Source organism: Vanellus vanellus (genome assembly GCF_965231255.1).
Source record: "Vanellus vanellus genome assembly, chromosome: 1".
Classification (NCBI taxonomy): Eukaryota; Metazoa; Chordata; class Aves; order Charadriiformes; family Charadriidae; genus Vanellus; species Vanellus vanellus.
In genome coordinates this window covers 7,785,334-7,801,872 of record NC_138905.1, presented here as the reverse complement: position 1 = coordinate 7,801,872, position 16,539 = coordinate 7,785,334, and the positions used below count along the sequence as shown (strand labels likewise).

The window sequence follows — 16,539 nt, the reverse complement described above, 5'->3', positions numbered from 1 at the left end:
GCTGAGGTGATGGTGGGGCCATAAAAATCTCTCCAGACTGAGTCACAGAGGGATGAGGCAAGGTCTAACAGTCTCCTTAGAGACAGGAGATAACGAGAATATCCGTGCCGGCCTCAGCTGTGGTCTGTACTCGAGAGCGCCAAGCGTTGCTCCCTGCGCAGGGCTGATGAAATCCTTGCAGCTCAGTAACCGCTGGCAGAGAAGGGGAAAAAAATACGGGAGGGGGTGGAGGGAACGTGCAAAATCATGCGCTCGGCTTTCCCCACCAACGTCCCAGCCGCCGGCAGGCCCTCCCATCTGCAAACCCTGCCAGCCCTTGGCTCCCGGCAGCGTTTCTGCGGCCTCTCTGAGCATGCACGGCTGCTGGCGCATGTGCGGCCGAGGCAAAGGCTGCAGACGCCAACGGGGCCCTGCTCCTCCCCGGCCGTGTTTATCGGGTCAGGCTGAGGACCGAGCGCTCTGGCTTCCCCAGGCACGATGGAGCAGCTCGGGAAGCGGTCGGGGCCGGCGGCTCGGCTGGACACCATCCTCCGACACCTCTCCCCGCAGCTGGGAGCAGCCCCTGCTCCTGTATCCTTTCTGATGCGGGGTGGGAAGAGGGTGGGGGGAGAGGGACGTTGGCCCCGTTGGGGTCAGGGCTCTGCTTCCCTCGCCCCAACGAGCTTTGCCCATCGCTCCCCGCACCCTGCGTGCTTGTGTGTGTGTGGGCACCGAGGAGGGGTTTGGTGGTGGTTTGCCCTACAAGGATGCCCTGCCCGGGAAGGACCCGGGGACACTGTGTGTCCTGGTTATGGGGTGGTGACGTGCAGGGGGGGCCGTGCTCCACGCAGCCCCTCGGTGAGCGGGGATGCACCAGGACAGCGTTTCCCCTAGCAGCCCCCACTGATGTTTTGGGGTCAGCACCCGTCCCGCCCCAAAAGCCTGTTGCTGCCTGGTGCTTTCTCCCTGAGCTTCAGCCCTGCAACCTGGGATGTGCATCTGATGAGCCAGCTGCCCCCCGGCAGCCCCCCACGGCACATCTCCCCCAGCACTGGGCAAGGAGGGGGGGGGCTACCTGCCCTGAATTTTCCTCCTAGAGATTCGTGGGTTTGGGGGAGATGACCTCTGCGAGGTTTAGCGATTGCAGAGTGAGTCTCAGACTGTGTTGAGAGGCGCAGACTCGACTGATAGACCAGCAGCGGGAAAAACATCGAGGTTTGGGTTGTGCGAGGGAAACGAGGTGGCGATGCTGGAGGCTGCCAGCTTTATGCTAGATCAGAGAAAGGAAAGCAAAGCAGGAAGAAGTTTTTAACGTTGGTATGTCCCGTGTTTCCAAAAGTTAAATGAAGGCTGCTTGCTGACAGTATTTTTAAAGCTGCTACTGTAAATCTTACTTTAAAAAAAAGAAAAAAAGCGCAGATTTTTAAATGCTGCTGATTCTCAGTGAGAGCTAAGTGCTGACAAGTTACTTCTGAATGATAATAAATTGGGGGAGAGGATGTGATCAAACAGCATGTAGGAGCCTTCAAATTTATTAAAAATATGAAGATAGATGGATAGTAGTTGACTCAGACTGCCATAAGACAAAGGTGCAAGTAGGAACACAAAATTGGAAATAAATGCTGGGAACAGCACCCTGGTTATGCAGAGGGAGCAAGTAAGGACGGAGAGGCGCTGCACAAGCTGTTTTGCTTTTAAATCCAGCTCCAGTTGCCCTGATGTAAAAAGCTTTGCACAAAAATTATGACTAAATTGGGGTGGAATAAGAAAGGTGTGGGGATAAAATAAATGACAGAATCTAGTAAGAACAGACTTATTTGATATGTGTTACCTCAGTGCAGTGGCTTTGTTGTGATCTCTGGCTTGGTGAATTGGGTAGGACAGTCAATTTTCCTTCCAGAAAATGCCTCTCCTTTTATGAAGGGAGAAATGTCTTCATAGAAATGTCTTGATAGAGTCACGAAATGTCAAATCCACCCAAAGCCCACGGGGGTCTCTGCGCTGCCCTGCTGGGGTGCGGATGCGCGCATCCACCTCTCGCTGCTTCGTGAGCCCTGCAGCAGGGGTTGGCTGCCTTCTGCCGGCTCACCCCGGGCTCCGACCACCCCAGCCTGGAGAAGAAGGCAACCTGGTCCTCTCTGTTTTATTTAAAATCAAACCTGGATAATAGGGAGTTTAATACCACCTGGTACATACCTAAGTTCCCTCCTGTAGTTGCTTTGAGAGATCGGTATGTTAGAGATTGGTGTATGTTGGTTGTACTGGTTTATTGGGAGATGAGTTATTTCTACACAACAGCGGAAAAGCTCTGCCTTCACGGAGTCCTCCCACGTGGCCTCAGGAAGGAGAGGAACTAGCAAAAGGTGAAACGCGGCAGGTTTTTCTTAGGAGTTTGGTGTAGGAGCCAGAGGGGAGCGCTGCATTGGTAACACCAGCACTTACCTCCTTACAGGAAGGTAGCTGAGAAACAGCCACAGTCACAAGTGCCTGTAGAAGACCTCCACTCCTACAGCTGTGAATTCACCTTGGGTGCTGCCTGGTTTGGGACGCAGTGGGAAAAAAAAAAAAACAACAACATGCCAACTGCATAAGTGAAGGTTTCCTCAACATGCAGGCAAAGAGGGGAGATTCAGAAAGCAACTGCTCCACTCGAGTGATTTGGTGTTTGGCTGATTCTGGTCAAACCCCGATGGTGCCAGCAGAGCATTGGCTGTCAGGTCAGGACTGTCTCACCAGCTGTCTGTGAGATGGTTTCTAAGAGAACTGCGCAAGTTTATTGTGCTTGTCTTAGATTTGCAGGAGTTTGCACCATCCCTTGAGGTTCTGCAGGGAGATGCTTTGGGAAAGCTTCTGGGGATCTTGAACCTTGCTGTCCTTCAGTCTGTCCAAAAGCATTATATCGCCTGCTCGGTTGGCTAACGTGCCTGTGAATATGTTATTCCCTGAGTGTGAGGGGAAGAGAAATGTTTAAATAATCCATGTCTTCTCCAAAAGGAGCTGATGGAGGTGGCATCTCCTTTCCAGGCTGTGTGCCTCTTGTTTTCACTTGTCCAAGCAACCCAAACTTGTCCTTTGAGCGTTGCAAGGTAGCAAGAACAAAACCAGTGAGAGGAAGAGATGCTGCAAAGCCTGGGAGGAAGGTGTTCAAAAGGAGTCCAGCGCTTGGTGGACGTGTCTGCTGTCCCCCACTTTCTGGGAGGAGGAGGGCATCGCAGCTGGGGTTCAACCAGTGCCTGTGTCTCCATCAGCTACCTGTGGAGAATGGCCAGGAGTCCTATTTTCACTGAAATTCGACCTGAAATGTGGTATGTGGAGCAGCAGTGCCCTCAGTTGGGGAATCGCTTGCTCTGGGACCTGCTGTGGTAGTTTTCACCTGGTCTCCCCATGTTCTCTTCCTCCATCTCTCTTCCATCCAGTTCTCAATACCTTTTCCTCCCTCTGGCTCACATTTCTGCATGTGTCATGTTTCTTCTCCCACTGTATGTGACTCTTGACCAGCTAATGTTTAAGCTTCCTGGTGTAGGGACCATAGACACAACTCTTGTGACTAAATCTATTCCTCATTCCAGAAGCACGCTTGCTTTTATGGCACATTTAAAAGGTAGTGGTGAACAGTAGAAGAAAGTCTTTAGTTTACATAAAATCCCGAAGCACAGGCATCTCCAAACAGAGCCAGAGATCTGCATGAAAATATTCTCTTTTTTTTGTCCTTACCCCGGGTGACAATTCAGTTCTATGTACAAAGTTCTTGTGAGGCTTCATTAGCAAGTGGAATTTAATTGCTCTGTGGATGATAATACTTCTCTGCATAGGAGAACACCGTTGTGTTTATTTAAACCTGTTGAAATTAGTTGAGTGGAGGACAAGCCCATAGCTCTCCTCTCTTTGTGGTCTCCCTGTCAAGTTTGGGAGGGATCTAATCTCTGCGGTAACTGGAGAGAAGGTGAGGATTTGCACCACTGGATGGGAGTGTGAAGTCCCAGGTTCACCCCATATGACTTCTGGCTTTGAATTTGGCACAATGATGTTAGGAGGGGAGAGATGGAGAAGTACCTCTAGGAGGCAATGCAGGTTTTGGGTAGGTCTGGCTGCTCTCTGGAGCACAGAGAGGAAAATCGGGCAAGTAAACCTCCACTGAGCATCTTACTGAGTGTCTCGATGTTCTGGGAGATGAATCGAGGCCTGTGGACTACTCCAGAGTCTCAGGCATTTTGTACTGACTTTTCTATAAGCTTGGACAAGGCTGTACTCTGCTGTCATTTTATACTTCTCTGCCAGACGTCCTACTCTGAAGGTGGGAAAGAACTTTTTTAGAAGCAAAATAAACAAGAACGTGAATTGAATGTCCAGCGCAGCACTTGCCTTTAAGATGAGCAGCATTGTAGGATTCAGGACGCATGCGTATAGATGTTCTACTCTATTGTGCTTGAGTGTATATTCCTTAATCTCCATCCCAGACAAGCGTTCCTACTTCAGCCCTAGTTAGTGCGGTTCCTCAACCAGAGAGGTTTCGGTAAGCTGTATCTTCCTTTGTAGAGATAAAAGAAAATAACCCTCAGAACTCAATTCTTTTTTCCACCCCAGTGCACGCGTGGATCACCAGACGTTGTGTAGCCTTTCATTCTGCAAGGCTGTATTCTCCTTTGTTTAACTGTAGTTTAACAAAAAAGCTTAACGATGGATCTCGAAAATGTCTGAGGGGATAATCTGACTGCAGAGACTATTCCCATGTGCTTCAGTATCTCTGTTGGGAGTAAAGCTGCTGAGGACCGATCCCAGCTTTCCTGCTCGCTTCCCCACTTTGGGAGGGCACGAGGGGAATGCTTTGAATTCTGTCACAGAAGTAGTGGGTGGCTGTGGGCAGTGATGCTGCACAGCCACGGACACACCGTGCCGGCTCTGCTGGAGCATGGGTGACACTGCACGCCTGCGGAGCTGAGGTGGACATGCAAGTGGAGAGGGTTTCTCACCGATTCTCCCCAGCAGCTGCTGATCCCCTGCATGTCACCACCTTCCTACCAGGTCTTGCCGATGCTGCTCCCGTTGCTCTGCCAGCCCTACTAATGTGTTTCTCCTCTGTGTCTCAGCTACACCCTGGACAACGATGTCCTCACCACAGAGCAAAGGCAGTTCTACGAAGACAACGGGTATCTGCTCATTAAGAAGCTTGTTTCTGATGAAGACATTGAGCGCTTCAGGTATGGGGCGCTTGCCTAAGGTGCTGGGGGGTCCTGTGCACAGCAGCATCCCGAGGGAGCTCTGGGAAGCTGGGTGAAGCTGGGCTCTCTCAACACGGACATTCCTTCTGCTTTGCAGGAAGGAGTTTGTAAGGATCTGTAAAAAAGAGGTGAATCTACCGGGAGCTATGATTATGAAAGACGAGTCCCTGAGATCCCAGTATGGTCAGTCTGAAAAAGTGGTTAACAAAGTGCAGGACTTCCAGGAAGATAAAGAGTTGTTCAGATACTGTACTCTGCCAGAGGTAAAATAAAAATATAGCGGCAAAAAGGGAGATGGTGGTGGAAGAGCCTATATGAATGTATCTATGTTTTAATGCCTACGCAAAGAAGCTTTTTGGTTCTGCTAAAGCTATATCCTTTATGCCTTAGAGCCCCTGTATGTCACTCACATAGGTATATATGTGAGGAAGGAATATTAAGCCATCTTTTAAGAGTGTTGTGCATGAACATGAGACAGATGGTGGTCAGGGCAGAAGACTTAAAGCAGCAGTTCTCTGCTCCTGTGGTGCGGAGCCAGTCAGGAATGCGACTAGCCCAAACTGTGTCTGGCTAGTAGGACAGATCAGCAACATTTTCTGAATGTCTTTTATCTAGGCAAAGCATCTGCTCTCTGGGCAGGTCCAGCTTTGTAGCCAATATTCATGTTGTGGTGGAAAGCCGTAGCCTTGTGGAAGTGTGACCGTCCTCATCTTTCCAACTCCACCCAGCAGCCTGCTGCACCATCTTCTGTCTTGGCCTCCTACCACCATGCCCGTTTGTGTGCCATGCCAGATCCCTCCTCCTGTCCTGCATCCCTCCATCCTGACCTCCTCCTCCTGTATCCTAGTCCTCAGCCAAACGTCCAGGTCCCCAGTGCTTCCCCAGCAATCTTTGCTCATCTTTCACGTCTCTAATATTTTTTTCTACTGTTTTCTTCCCTGTAGGTCCTCAAATACGTTGAGTGCTTCACAGGGCCGAACATCATGGCAATGCACACCATGCTGATAAATAAACTTCCAGATTCTGGTAAGGAAAATTTGGATAAGAGAAAAATAGAGAAATTGTTCAGTGTATGCTGGCTATCTGGCCAAAATTGAACTTAGTGTTTTAGAAAAGCTGTTTGAATGAAGACAAATTAAAACCAAATAATTTTGAGAATTTGAGGCTGCTTTGGTAACAGTTTGGGTTTTAACTTTGGCTTACTAAGATAACATTTCTTGTCTTTCAATGTTCAGTGGATGTTTGTTTGCTAAAGATGGTGATTGTCTTGGCTGCACCACTCACATGTTCAAAGCGGGCAAGTGAGCTCCCGATCCAGCCAGCCACACTCGCCTAAAGTCCCTTAAGCCTGACTTTTCAAATGTGTTGAAAACAAGTGCTTCTGTGGACCTCGGTAAAAGGCAATAAATACAGAGATTATCCTTTGCTGGAGTTTATATGCTCCTGACCTCAGTGACAGTTGTTGCACGCTCAGCGGTTCGGTATGAAGGTCCTTGAATAGGTGCCAAAAAAAGGATTTTGAAGCTGGCTTTGGCTCCTGCTGCTGGAAATTGAGATAATAATTTATACAAGGGAGAGAGGAAGAGAACAGAATTAACCATATTACAGTTTTTCAAAGTAGCTTTGTCTCTGCATAAGCTGTTTCGGTTTAGCAAAGTTGCGACCTGAGCTATGTTTGTTATTGTCAGGTGTGTGGCTCCTGAGCAGATATGCAGTACGTTGAGTTATTAAAATCCTGAGTTTGTTCAAGTAATCTCCACTTGTCATCTTAAGTACTCCACAGAAAGCTGTGTCATTTTGGTTTGGAAATTCAACAGGAGACCATGTATTTTTAAAGTAAAACCAAAACAATAACGGACAAGAGATTGGAAGCTGCTCCATATTTGCACACTCTCCATTCAATATCTTTGAGGAGTGCTTTGGGAGATGTGCAGATCTCAGGATAGTTTTCAAGGATGCCCAAAGTCTAAATAATAAGGCAAATGACACAACTGGAAACATGCTAACTATATCTACTCGAGGAGCAAACTCAATGGCAAAATAAATATATGAATACTATATAAAGGGCTGTTTTGGCATGGATGATATGATTCCGTTTCCATAGCGGGAAAAGAAGTAACAAACAAAACTCCAGAAATATTTATTTTTGTTTAGGCTTCACGGAAAAAAGCCTCTAGGGTGAAGGCTAATAAGAATGCTCAGTAGGCTGTCTGTGGAGGCTGCATTCCATAAATTGAGATTATATTTTTTAAAAAAAGAAGGCTAAATAAACATGTGTTGAGTGCAGCACAGACAGGGTTGATTCTGCTTGCAACGCGGTGATAGATCAAGTGGCTACAGACAGCACGGCTGTTTGAAAGTTGTTGTACTGGGAAAGGTTTGTGCAACAGTGTGCTGGTTAAAGTTCACAAAACTGGAGTTTTTGCCCAAGTGAATGGTGAAAACTTGGCAGGGCGTTGCTGGTGGTGAAGGCCAGAAGAAGGAGTCTTCTGAGGGGTCGCACAGCCCAGCAGCCTCCCGGCATTCACTGTGTCCCGGTGCCATTGCTGACCCAAGGGCCACCACTGTGCCTCTTGGGATGGGGTGTAAACTAACCCGTTTTGGCTTCCAAGCCAGCGGTGGGCTGGAGCAGACACTGAGTACACGGAGTCTCTCCAGTGGCAAGCAGCAGCTCCTTAGGATGTGTTACAACAAGCGCGATGGTTTAATGGGAAGGAAAAGGCTGTCACGTTTGATGAGGTTGAAGGTTTTGAACCTGTGTTGCAGATAAACAGACTTTTCTCCACCCCATGCATCAGGACTTGCACTATTTCCCCTTCCGGCCTGCGGCCCGCATCGTCTGCTCCTGGACCGCCATGGAGAGGGCCGACCAGGACAACGGGTGCCTGGTGGTGCAGCCAGGGACGCACAAGGAGCCCCTGAAACCTCATGGCTATCCAAATTTGGAGGTAGAGCAGCACGGGGGGTTGGAAAGGGCATGCATGAGGGGACCACATTTTGGCTGGGGAGAGGGGACCACGGAGGGATGATATGCAGGTCAAAGCTGAGATTTTCAGGGATGTTTTTTCTGTTTATGCAAACACTGACTTGGTTTGCCTCACTCCCTGTAAGCTGGGTAGATTTGTCTCTATTTCCACCTTCACCTAGAAATTGTCCAGCACGTCGTGACATAACAGTGTAAACACATGCAACCATTTTCCACTGCCCTTGCCAAGTCTGAGGACTCTTTCTTCTCCTGAGAATTAGTTCCTGCCTGGTGAGCACATGTACTGTCCCGAGAAGGAGAAATTGGATAGTAAACAGCTGGATGCAATTAAACGGTACCTTCTTCTTAAGAACGGGTATTTCCTGACCTGGCCTGGTGTTGGTGATGGTTACACTGGGAGCAGGAGGCTAGACCCCAGCGGTGGCATCAGGCCACACTTGTGGGATTCCCTGGTGCTCTTGTCTGTTCTCTTCAGCTGAGAAATGTTCTTAATTGTCTGAATCTAGCTGCAGAAAATAGAAAAAGTATTATTTAGCTGCACCTCAGGCATGAAGTAGGAAGGCTTGTAGGCAAGCGGGCAGGCTCTTAGTCAGGCACACCGAATACACTGCCCAGAGGAAAGCAGACCAGTAACTGTCCCTGCTGTCCCCTCGCACTGAGAATCGGCACTTGCTCTAATTTTAACCAAGTGATTTCAACTCAGCCTTTTTTTTCTAGGGTAAAACCAACAAACTTTTCCATGGGCTGCTTGATGAGGATGAGAAGACTCCCAGGGTTCACCTTGTCATGGAGAAGGGAGACACTGTGTTCTTCCATCCCCTGCTCATTCATGGCTCTGGGATAAACAAGACATCAGGGTTCCGAAAGGTAGGAAACCATCTCTTGATATAGCTTATGATATTTTTGATATTTTAGAACTGATCAAACTATTCCCCCCGCCCCTTTCCAAGCTTGTGAATACGTGGATGAACTTTTTAATGAGTTTTTAGCTTCCTAATATACTTTTATACTCTCTTTTTTTATTTTTAAACTTCTCTGTCTTTTAGAGAAGAGCATGCTGTGGGGCTGCTTCAGAAAAACAAAGCAGGAGTAGAAATATGATGTTGAATCGCTGTTTGGAGCCTGGCTGGCTGTGCTTGCTTTTCTGATAGTTCCCTTTCAGGTGTCCCAAATATCAGGAGCTTTCTTCCCTCTGCCTTCTTGGTATCTCATCTCTGGATAGCCAGAGCCTCCATCATCCAATAAATAATATTTATTTATATGATAACATGACCCGTTTTTCTAGTAAAGATTTGATTACGCATCATCTATTTGTTTTGCATCACGATTATTTAGCTGAAACGGGCAACAGTGCCCTACTTCAGAGGCCTGATCCTTCCTCAGAAGCGGATCCACCCAGGCACATAAGGGAACCGTAGCCTCTGGTGTAACTACGAGTAGCAATGCAGATATTTCCCCTCATGCACTGCAACACAGGCTGCTCTATTTTTATTTTGTTTTGCCTGCATCAACTACTATACAGCCTGTCCTTTCAGCCCCAGTAGCAGTTTACTGGTGTGGAATTCCTTCCTCCTGTAATCCTGAAAGCGGAGGGGACATCAGGTACTGAGACTCTCATCTGCTGGCTGTGTCCTGGCTAGCGGAGCAGTAGTCTGGTTTAGTATCCCCCAGAAACACAAAAGCTTCCTCGTACTGTGCCAAATCCCAACATTTTGGGGTAAATAGGTGAGTATCCTGGAGCTCTCTGAGCCGCTTTATGGTCCAGCGCCCTTTGAGATCTGGCATGATCTCGCTTGCAGCCGGTGGGGCATTTCTATTTAATTTCCTCTAGACTCTGCTTAAGCAGGGACTGATTGCAGAACGAGCGGGTTGATGTGGCTGTCTGGGTGCAGAAAGTAAGAACCCTTACTGAACACACAGGTCTGCTCCCACCCTGGCTTTCCCTGTTCCCACTCTACTTGCTGGTATTCTGAGATCAAGTAGCACAGTTTGTGCTGGGGGAGTGTTTGGGGGAGGAGGGAAGGAAGAAGAGCATGTCAGCAAGCAAGAGTATTTCTCCAGCAAGGGAATTTCTCCAAGGGGACACTCGGGAGAAGAGCAGGACTGCTCGGAAGGGAGGAAGGAGTTTGGTCTGGAAGGGAGGGGTGGGGTGTGCACAAGCCGGGATGCACAAGATTTTTTTTTCCACCAGTCATTTGTGATCGCTGTGGTAGTGAGCGATGCCCGATTTCCTCACGCAGAGCATAAGCTGTCACTTCGCCAGCTCAGAGTGCTACTACATTGACGTCAAGAACACGACCCAAGAGCACCTGGAGAAAGAACTGGTAGAAATGGTTCATAAGAAATACAACGCGACTTCCGTGGAACTCAGGGTAAGACTTGGCTATAAGCCCTTTGTTACAATCCAGGTCAGTTCCCTTTCCTAAGTCTCTCCCGTGTGACAGATTTGTGCTTTTTGCTGTGCCCAGTTTGGCAGATCAGGCCGTGCCAAGCAGAGGTGCCTGGCAGAACGAAAGACCCGATGTTCAGAGGATGACCGGCAGGCTTTTTTGGGGCCTTTTTGCTCATAAGGCTGTTTCTTGCTGTGCTAGAGAAGTGGCCTTGCTCTCTGGGCAGCCCCTTCGCGTCCCTTGAGCTCTAGAAGTTCCTCCTCCAGCTCTGCTTGTCAAAATGGGTTTTGTGAGCACTCCCTGGTGTCCCTTCCAGTGTCGGCTGAGCTGGTGCAGATTAGGGCGGCACTTGGTTGTGTGGTTGCAATTGATGTTGTAGAATAAGTGAGGAGGAGCTGTGGACTCTGCTGTCGTGGCGGCTCGGCTCTGAGCCTGCTCGCGTCCACTTCTTGCGCCATTCGAGGGGATCTGGACTTCACCCCACTGGGTACCAGTGGGGAGGGCTAACGTGGCAAGGCAGGGATACGGTGAAGTCTAGGCAAGCTTTGCCCTTCACTGCATCTCCTGGTTCATGGTTTGTTGTGGGGAGTGTGTCCAAACCAGAGGTCTTTGCAGTTATATTTGGACGCCGTGATGTAAATAGGAAGATGTGGTCATCTTTTGTCCTGAATTCACAAGTATAAGAAAGTGCAGTAAATTCAGTGCCCGTCCACAGTTCTTACAGTTTCCCCTCCTAATGGCAGGTGGATTTTCCTTTTAAAACAAGTAGCCACATCTGACTGCAATAGTAGACTGATTTTTTTGGTTAAATGTAATCCCACATCAATTGTTTAGGCTTGAGGCTACAGCAGGTATGTCAGCAGCGATATACATCTGCCTCGAGGAGGAAAAAAAAAAAAGAAAAAGAAAGGGGTACTGGAGTCTTGCTCAATAACTGGAACCATTGTGTAAAATAGAAAGCAAATCTCAATTCTTCGGGGATTCAGCCACTTTGCTACTGGGGTGGAAATGTTCTGAATTTCTTAATCCGCAGCAGTTCCCAAACATCTGCACAGCCAGTATCAAGGCAGTAAAGTCTAGATGTAACAGGCAGCGATTTTCTTTTAAAATTTGCATACTGTGCAGGTATTACAATATCTAGGGCCATTCTGGAGGAGAGGACTTTCTTTTTCACCTTTGGGGGTTCTGGTTTGGTTTGGGTTTTTTTCCCCACTGTGTGCCTGGGTATGGTGGGGCATCCAGCTGTGTTTTGCAAGCCTGATCTTACATGTTGTCTGTAAAGTTACACCTTGCTGGACTCTTCCTGGAGGTGCACAGTGAAATCCGAAGTGATGCGTAGTAAGGCTCTCCTCATGAGTGGAGATGAATCATAAAGTCATAGAATTGTTTAGGTTGGAAAAGACCTTTATGATCATTGAGTCCAACCGTTAACCTAGCACTGCCAAAACCACCGCTAAACCGTGTCCCTCAGCACCGTGTCTACCTGTCTTTTAAATACCTCCAGGGATGGCGACTCAACCACTTCCCTGGGCAGCCTGTTCCAATGCTTGACAACCCTTTCTGTGAAGAAATTTTTCCTAATATCCAATCTAATCCTCCCCTGGTGCAACTTGAGGCTGTTTCCTCTTGTCCTATCTCCTGTTACTTGGGAGAAGAGACCGACCCCCACCTTGCTACAACCTCCTTTCAGGGAGTTGTAGAGAGATAAGGTCTCCCCTCAGCCTCCTTTTCTCCAGGCTAAACAACCCCAGTTCCCTCAGCTGCTCCTCATAAGACTTGTGCTCCAGACCCCTCACCAGCTTCGTTGCCCTTTTTCTGAGTGTATGAGCCACAAACGAGTCCGTGTGTTTTCGTATAACTTTAAGCTTTTTTTAACCAGAGTTGGAGCTTCCTCCCAGGGGAGTGCTCAGCTCTTATATTTCACTTTCACAAGACCAATGATAAGAACTAAGTAATCCTTACACAGGAAACTGAGGTGGGAGCTTGCCCAAGACTTACCTCCACGAAGCAAACAGCGGTGGTCTTCTCTGCTTTACAGTCCGCAGCAGTGCCTGCCCGGGACCTGATTTCTGGCTAAGGGCTTGTGTTCGTATCCGTTATTTCCTGCTGGTTTCTGCTGCCCAAGGAGTATCACTTGCTCATGGGCAGCAGTATGCGAGGGGTAGTCAGCTGGTGAGCTTTATTGATCACCCAAAGGCGTACAAGGGAGACATTGTGTGCACAAGCAGGCGAGGAAGGTGACTTCTGCAAGGGTGATGTTCTCTGGGCTGCTCCTGTTTCCTCTTCTGCTGCCTTCCAGAATTGAACTATGAGCATCTTGGCGTTCGTGAAACAACCTGCAAACAACCTGTCTCCTGGGGGCAGAGGTTGCACCTCTTCTTTAGTGTGGGCGGTATTTTTGTTCTTGATATTTAGGATTTGAAACGGTATTCAGAAAGTGGTTTTGGTATGTTTATGTGGGCAGTTAGCTAAGCCGAGAGTGCTGTGTGTATTTCCATCTCTGTAAACTGGAGTCCTGGTCACCGTTTTTGCTGGCCATTAAGGCTTTTTCTTTGTCTCTTTTTTTTTTTTTGTTTTGAAGGATATTTGGAACTTCCGAGCACGGCTTGTGCAAGGGGAAAGAATTAACCTGTAGAACAACCTCTGAAGAACAGGATGGAAAACACGTGCCTGAGAAAGTGCTTCTCTGACGGCAGAGTGCGGACCCTGCCTCGCCAGGCAGAATTATGTGCGCTTTGTTGACCTCTGAATTGGTAACTTAGCCAAATGCTGCATCTCAAAATCATTTTATGCTAATACAAAGTAATTGCACTGAGGTTGAGCAGCTGATGTACGTTAAAGAAAACCTAGCCTAGGAAAACGGATTTGCTGTGGTTATCTTAGACAATTGAAGAATGAAGGTCTTGAAAGAACACCTTGATTTTTCTTGATGTTTTCATTTTTGTTTTTTAAAAGTTTCTCACATGACATACCTTTGGAATGATGCTATACTAACAGAAGATTTTATGCAAGGGTATGTTTTTTAACATTTCCAACTTCCTTTTCTATGCAAAAGACATAAAATGAATCACAGTTTCACACAAGCCCTCAGAATGAGCTCACATGGAAAGTTATTAGTACAACTGATAAAGATGAGGGTATCGGTACCAGCAGAACCAACGGTGTAAACAACTGGGCAAAGGGGAAGCAGCAACCACTCACATAGAAAAATGGGATTGACGGGCTGGGATGTGATCGCTAGTAGAGTTCTTCAAACACGACCTGCTGTGGCATCATAGCTTATGAGCAGCGCGGGCACAAGTGAAGTATGTGGCTGACCGTGTTGGGAGCTACTGGGCCAGCAAACCAGCCTCTCGTTGGCACGACCGATTCAAGGCTGTGTGAAACAAGGGGGGAGTCCTTTGAGTCTGGCGGGTGTGGGAAAAGGTGCCAGGTCAGGGAGGTGGTTGGATGCTCCCCAGGATGCAGTGGTGGCGGGTTGGAGCGATGTGCACTGAAATTATCCTCTCACCTTTCACGATGTGTTTCCTCACTTTCTGAAAGATTCTTTTGCTTTCAGAATCTATTTTTTGAAATACAGATTTAATCAGAGCAAAACTGCGTTCGAGGCCTGTGTTGTATTATTTCTGCCGCTCAGAAATTCTGGTGGTGGGAGCGTCATTGAATACCCCAGGGCAAAACGTCAATCCTCAGCTCTTTTCCACTCCCTCCTTCCGCCTAAAGAAAGTGCCAAAACAGTGCCAAAGGCTGCACTGACGGCTCTCATGGCTCCTTCTGCTCTGTTATCCGGCAGCTCAGGAGGTCACAGGAGATCAGGTGCAGCCCTATTCTCGATCCACAAAGCTAAAAATCTTCTCCGCGGGCACTGCCTAAACAAGCTGCTGCAAGTCAAAGCTGTTGCAGCCATTTCAGACATGACAACAAAATGCAGAGGAGGCTTTTCCACTTCTTCCTCTTTCTGCAGCATCTGTAGGTTTTCTTGTTTGTTTGTATGCTTTTTAAACAAGGTGAGGTTTGAGCACAGTTATTGCATTGGTCTTAAACCCTTGGTGGTGGGATGTCTGGGCTGTGGTTCCTACTTGGAGACAGACATGTCCTCTCGGTAGTGTCTGGTTTGACCACAACACCAAGAAGTCTGATGAGGGGGAGACTAGGACAGACCCACATCCCTCCTCCATGGGTGATCTTGAGTTCCTGCATCTCTTCCCGTGCCCTCTATATAACCCTGGCACTGATCCTGCTCTTGGAGAGATGTGCCATGAATGCCTCTCCAGACTTGGACCTTCTCAGCCTGCCCTTTGCTTGCTGTATGGGTCCAAGTGAATGATTTCCAGTGAGTTAGAAGCTCCTCTATTGACTTTGCTGAGCTCTGGCTCACAGCACATCTGGTGCTTTCCTTGGGATTTTTGTGAGGATATAAAATACCCCGTCTGGTTCACAACACAGGATCCATGGAGAGACTCCCCTGTCTGGTGTTATTGGTGTGAGTTGACTGCAGAGGGAGCCGTGACCTAGAAGAGACCTGTAGAAGGGCTACAGGTGTCCCAGATTCCCAGAATTTCTAAGCTCTGAAGTTGTCTTACTACAGCTAGGAAAGAGAAGGAAAGGACGAACTCCAGCTTTGTTTTTAAAAATTTGCACATCTCTGCCTATGGATTTATGCTTAAATTTCCTCTTTCAGAAGAACAAACCCATCAAAGCCCTCACAGACCATCTAAACTCTGCAGCTGTCCCACCTGATGAGTGACTCATGTCCTCACTCCTTCCTACAACAACAGGTTGAGGATACCCCAGAGCCTGGCGAGGACTAAGCTTAGGCAAGGTCCCCTCGACTGTGTGCAAGGCCAGCTCAGCTGCGTCCAAGTCTGAGTCTGATCCCTGGGCAGAGACAGACCCAGCGAGGCTTCTAGGCTCCTTCTCAGCAAAACTACACGCTTTGGTGCTTGTACCGTTATCCTGGGAGAATAAGGATCTACAAGAACTTCCTTACAGGATATTTGAGCAAGGACTGGAGTCCAAAGGATGCTTCATCAGCTCATGTAAATGTGACCTTCTGTGTGAGGGATCTACCTGGGAGGTGCTTTCTTGTTCCTATTCCCACCCAGCCCAGCCAGCAGAGAGTCTGCAATCAAAGGTTTCCAAAGCATGAGCCCCACCAGTGGAGATTCACAGCTAGAAATTCATCTCGGTCTCCAGCATTTTGCTCTCTTGGTAAAAAACAAAAGCACAACCATGTATCTCTTAGGTTTCCTGGTGGTACAGTGCAGCTGACTGGGGCACGTCAGGTGGGTGACTGCAGAGGGAGCTGTGTCCTCAGGACAGCTGAAAGGTCTTATCAGCTTTCAGGACCAGACTCCCTCTTCTTTGAATTACCACCACGGCAGCAGGAAGGGGATGGGGAGAGGAAAAGCAATAATTAGCCAAGTCATCTGCTGCCCCAAGCTTAATTTTTTTTCCAGGGGGAAACCTGCCCAGCATGCCATGGCCCCATGAAGAGCAAGTCCGGGAACCCAAGTGCTGTTCTCAAACACACTGCCCATCCCTCAGTGATTTTTGCAATCCTAAATTATTGAGCTAGTTCCATCTGAAAGTTTTGGGGTTTTTTTTGCTATCCTGTGAAAAGCTCATGTGAAAAAAAAAAAAAAAAAAAAAAGGAAGAGCCCCGGCAAGAGAAGGACCATGTGGCCTCCACCTTTTCTGGAGCCAGAAGAGACTGAAGAAAAGCTGACCCCAGTTCATAATGAGGACATGCCGCATTCAACCCACTCCTGGTCCTTCCAGGAAGAGCTGTATGTCCACCTTCCCTCCCACAGCAAGTGTCTTGACCTGCGGGCTGTGAAGTTGGCCCAGGGAGAGGGGAAAGATGATGACAGGACAACAAATTTGAGCAGGACAAACCCCACCTTTCAGCAGTGTCTGTTTCACAGTGTAGAGCTTGAGGGAAAAGTGAGGATGAACCGACTGT

The 16,539-nt window shown here is 48.2% G+C and overlaps 1 protein-coding gene across 1 annotated transcript; it reads left to right on the top strand.

Annotated features, from left to right (window-relative positions):
• The first annotated feature begins 333 nt into the window (after positions 1–333).
• Positions 334–14,418, top strand: PHYH (phytanoyl-CoA 2-hydroxylase). Its single transcript, XM_082490486.1, has 9 exons — positions 334–570; positions 4,437–4,492; positions 5,067–5,177; positions 5,296–5,461; positions 6,143–6,224; positions 7,965–8,146; positions 8,902–9,051; positions 10,425–10,556; positions 13,156–14,418. Exons 1-9 carry the CDS (start codon positions 478–480, stop codon positions 13,207–13,209), a joined length of 1,026 nt encoding a protein of 341 aa, XP_082346612.1. The 5' UTR covers positions 334–477; the 3' UTR covers positions 13,210–14,418.
• Positions 14,419–16,539: the final 2,121 nt, after the last annotated feature.